The sequence below is a fragment of the Cyprinodon variegatus genome, unplaced genomic scaffold, assembly GCF_000732505.1.
Source record: "Cyprinodon variegatus isolate N-32 unplaced genomic scaffold, C_variegatus-1.0 Scaffold4, whole genome shotgun sequence".
Taxonomy (NCBI): Eukaryota; Metazoa; Chordata; class Actinopteri; order Cyprinodontiformes; family Cyprinodontidae; genus Cyprinodon; species Cyprinodon variegatus.
Window position 1 is genome coordinate 2,557,149 of NW_015150457.1, and position 4,818 is coordinate 2,561,966.

The 4,818-nt window shown below is 34.1% G+C and overlaps 1 protein-coding gene across 1 annotated transcript in view; it reads left to right on the forward strand.

Moving 5' to 3' along the window:
- Positions 1–4,495, forward strand: part of LOC107083294 (DBH-like monooxygenase protein 2 homolog) — a 6,399-nt gene extending 1,904 nt beyond the window's left edge. Inside the window, exons 5-13 of the mRNA XM_015372414.1 lie at positions 139–294; positions 394–496; positions 571–743; positions 1,121–1,209; positions 1,345–1,441; positions 1,543–1,602; positions 3,553–3,671; positions 3,787–3,850; positions 4,146–4,495. Of these exons, the coding sequence (XP_015227900.1) occupies positions 139–294; positions 394–496; positions 571–743; positions 1,121–1,209; positions 1,345–1,441; positions 1,543–1,602; positions 3,553–3,671; positions 3,787–3,850; positions 4,146–4,304 (1,020 nt within the window). The 3' untranslated portion in view covers positions 4,305–4,495. The remainder of the gene's footprint in view (positions 1–138; positions 295–393; positions 497–570; positions 744–1,120; positions 1,210–1,344; positions 1,442–1,542; positions 1,603–3,552; positions 3,672–3,786; positions 3,851–4,145) is intronic.
- Positions 4,496–4,818: the final 323 nt, after the last annotated feature.

Genomic DNA, 4,818 nt, shown 5'->3' on the forward strand with positions numbered 1-4,818 from the left:
CATTGAAGCTGATTTTACCTTCTAATTTCAAACATAAAATATGATATTATGGGAAGGTTGCTGTTGCTGTGATACAGTTATTTAAAACAAATAATAAAAACAACAAATTTTCATGAATCCATTTAACTTTGCTTTTAGGTTGAGCCAGATATTGAACACCTTGACATCGTCCATCATATGCTGCTGTACCACTGCCCCTCTTTTGTAAACGAACCATATGATAAACAATGCTACATGGGGGACGTAGGAGACGCCTGCTTTGGAGTGGTGGCTTCATGGGGAGTCGGAGGAGGAGTAAGTAGACAAAATAAATGGTATATCAGTTATTCAAAATCTGTTCAAATATCTCACTCTCCTAATTCTCAAATGACCTACTATCAATAAAAACTATAGGCATATGAGCTTCCTGAGAATACAGGTATTCCTATAGGAGGAGAAAGCAGTGACAGATTCTACAGGTTGGAAATCCATTACAATAACCCGCAAGAGAAGGAAGGTAACAAATACTGCAGTAGAAGCATTGTTTTATGATTTTAACTGCACTGTAATTACTTTTCTTTTGTTACATAGGTATTACAGACAGCTCAGGTCTGAGGCTTTATTATACAGACAAACTTCGGCAACACGATGTGGGAGTTCTAACCACAGGAGTGCTTCCAGTAGGCCAAATGCAGTACGGGATACCTCCGAGAGCCACCCAGTTCCACTCCTATGGCATCTGCAACACCTCTTTGTTTTCACAGGTAGAAAACACTTTATGCACAAACATGACAGAAATTACTTGAGCCTAGTTCTGCTGGAGGTTTCTTCCTGTGGATAGGGAGGTTTTCCTCTCCACTGTCACTGCATGCATGCTCGGTGTGAGGGGCTGCTCTAGAGGCCAGGTGGTTTTCCTTTGATAGAACATTTTTAACCAATCTGACTGTCTGATCTGATTGAATTATCTCTGTAAAGCCCCTTAAGATTACATAGCTATGAATTGACGTTATATAAAGAAACTGAATTGAACATAAGTACGCTTCACCTTCCACTGTTTTACTTTGACTTTTGGCACATAAAATACATATGTGACTACCTTTGCAAGGCACTTTTTATTCATGCAAACAATTTTCACCCACAGCTTGTGAATCCCATTCCTGACCTTCAAGTGTTTTCTGTGCTCTTGCACACTCACTTGGCTGGTAGGAAAGTCAGAGTGGGCCACTTCAGGTGAGAAATACATAATGAGCCACCCACTCCCTTAGCCTAGCATCATTCCAAAGAAAATCATTTTGACCTCTAAATCATAGTTGACATATTTTGAATGCATAACTTTATATATATATCTATGATTGATCTCTGTAGAAATGGAAAGCAAATAGATTTCTTGGGAGTGAATGAAAACTACGACTTTGACATGCAAGAAATTGTTAATTTAGGAAGCATCAAGACAGTCAAACCGGTAAGCTTTACACACTTCTTCTATCCGAGAACATTTTTAGTCTGAGATGAAAGCAGGGTTGACTCTCATGAAACTAAATGACCTGTTTTTTTTTATTTCAGGGGGATGAGATAATTGTGGAGTGCACCTACAATACAGAGGATCGCACTAAAGACACACTGGTGAGCAGAGGTGTCAAGTAACAAAGTACAAATACTTCGTCAACTTACCTAAGTAAAATTTTTGGCTTTCTATACTTTACAGGAGTAATTATTTTTTAGACAACTTTTTATTTCTACTCCTTACAATTTTTTTTTGCAGTTATCTCTAATTTCTACTCTTTACATTTAAAAATAAATGTCTTACTTTTGTTTTATTTAAGCTCATTTTTGTTATTGCCAGTTGGTATTAAAAAAAAAATAAAAACCATCAAAATAATTTGCTTCATCAAGAACATTTATTTCTCTGTGGTTGCACTCAATTCTGAACCAATGTGTTGTTTGCCACATTCCAAAATAACGTTTTCAGGATGATGCAAAGTTACATTTGACGCCATTACCAAAAGTTAAGAAACTTAAGAATTGTAGAAAAATGTTCCTTTAATAAGGTAGTGCACTAACCAATAGAAGGTTTAAAGCAGCTCTCCTTCACATTTTTACTTCAATACTTTTACTTTAAGTAGTTTTAAAAGTTGAACTTTTATACTTTAACTTGAGTAAAAAAGCTCAAGTTTATACTGTAACTTCTACGACAGTAGGATTTATACTTCCACCTGAGTAATAAACATTAATACTTTTGCCAACTCTGCTGGTGAGTCAGGTTTGTTGAAATAAGAGATTGTTGCAGAAAAAACTAATAGATAAAAATTTTAATTGGGAATTCTTGTTGGTTTTAAAGATAATCATGAATCAAAACCAACATCAACATGGCAGCATATATTTCATGTTCATTTACAGTTACTGTTAAAAAACATAATGCTTTATAAATTTTTTTGACATTCAGGCTCTAGATTATTAGAATATTGCATTAGCTGCACAACTTTATGTGTCTCAGATCCCAGCTGGTTGTATCACAGAAACCTTACAAATAAACCAGTTCTAATTCTATTTTTTTTTTTACATGAAGCATTCAGTCAAAGTAGATTTAAAGAAAAGTATTTTTCTACACCTTCAAGCTTTTTTTCCCCAGTTCTTTCTTGAGAAGTGATCATTTGGCATACCGGTAGTCATATATTTAATAACACTTTGCAACATACATATTAAAGGACAATAAATGATGATGGCAGGTTTAACAGAATTTAACTTTACTTAGACCAGAAAATTATTCAGGTTATGTACAATAGGCCTATCAGGCTCTAATCATCAAGAAGGAAGAGTGGAGGACTTTCGAGAATTTTAGAAAAGATCCTTCCTCTCCCCTTTAAAAAAAAAATAAAAATGCACATGCGTTACGTAAACAATCACCAGAATGATTAACAATTAGGAGGACCACTTATTTTATGATCCACCCGGAAAAAGAACATTCTCCACCATAACTTCAAACAAAGAAAAGGCCAAGATAGAAATATCAAAAACAAAACAAACCAGGGGCCTTCTCAAATCAATACACATGCACAAAATTTGGTAAAGTCTGGTAGCTCGGATGGAGTGTTTTTTTAGGTTTACCATGCAAATAATTAAAAGAGAAACAGGACCTGTTTATTTAAGACCATCATAGAACATGTGATATTTAGACAAATTAATAAGCACAGTTTAATGTTAGTAAAACAGAATATTTATGTAGAATATTTTTTTGTTTTGACACGGTGCACTGAAGCAGTGATTCATGCAAAAAAACCTAATCAAGTATGGAGTGGATAACCTGAAAAGCACGTGGACATCCTTTTGAGTAGGCGGTCGTAATATACCTGAAATAATTTTGTAATTATTCTCATGTAGCATTTTGATTTTCTGAGAAAACTGATGTAAAAGTTTTTTTCACTCACAACCTTTTCTAAGAGTATCCTAATTTGTTGAGATCCACAATAGCACATGAAAGAACCTGCATTTAAAATGTCTTTAACAGTTTTTTTTGTGATGATCAATGTACTTGATAAATAAAGAGGTTTATATTTTTTATTGTCTACCTTTCAGATGGGTTTATCCACCACTGATGAAATGTGTCTGGCTTTCCTCTTCTACTACCCTGCAGTAGATATTACCTCATGCACCAGCCGCCCGAACACACTACTGCTATCCACCACAACGGCTCAGTAAGATCATTGCAATCAAATACTTGGCATCTTTGCTGAGTTTGTCTTGCAACAGTGTAAACCTTTTCTGCAAAGCTAGTGTCTTTTTTTAATCATCTTCAATTACTTCTTACAGACCAGATGAGTATCAGAGCTTGATGAATAACTTGCCACAAATTCAGTACATTTCTGATGCCAGAGTAAGTCAACAGTGTTTGAACATGATCATTTATTTCTCTCGTTAGGTTTAGTCATAATAAGTCAAAATGAATAGGCTCAGTCTGTGTCTAACAGTAGTGATCTTTGCAGATTCAGCTTTATTCATTGTTTTTTACTGGCTCTCTTATTGTTGAATCCACATTTTTATGTTATATTTTATTTATTAGTTTTCCTAATCATGTCAAAACTCACAGTCAAGAAAAATATTTGTAATTACCTCTTGCACAGTTACTAACTAAGGTATTGCTTCCATTAAAACACTTCTTTTGTTTACAGAGCAATTACTCAGTCTACAGAGATGGCATGGTCAGGGAGGTAATGAAGACACCTGCTGCTGTTTGCAAAAGTACAAATACTGCAAGCAGACCCTGCTCTTCCTGGATGCTGAAGGCTGGAGGGATAATCCTCTCACTCCTATTGGTTGCTCTGATGTAGTTTGGGTGTTTGTAGACAGATCCATAAATCCATAATCAAGATAAAGATAGTCTTTAAGTATCCAAGAATATATATATATTTTTGGGACTAAATTATGGAATTTAAATGGTAAAATCCTGTACATGAATAGGTGTAGAATTAAACGGTATGCAACACATTTAGTTAGTGAGTTAACTTTTTTTTTGTTGTTTTATGTTCGTGTTTTTGTAACACTTAATATGAATAAAAATAAAAAATTACATTCAATGAATGAATTCAAAACAAGTAAATCAGAGGGAAAGAGTATTATTAAAGAAAAACTGATGGAAAAATGGCAAAAAAGGTGGGATGAAAAAAAATATGAAACAATAGAACTTGAATGTCATAAATATGAAAGCTCGAGAAGATATATGAGGAGAGAGTTTAAATGTATTGAAGAAAAAGATTAATTTGTTAGATATTTTGAGGAAGAATTTGGGGAGTAAACATATACAAATAGTTATTCGTTTTTTAAAAGAAAACTAAATTATTTCAT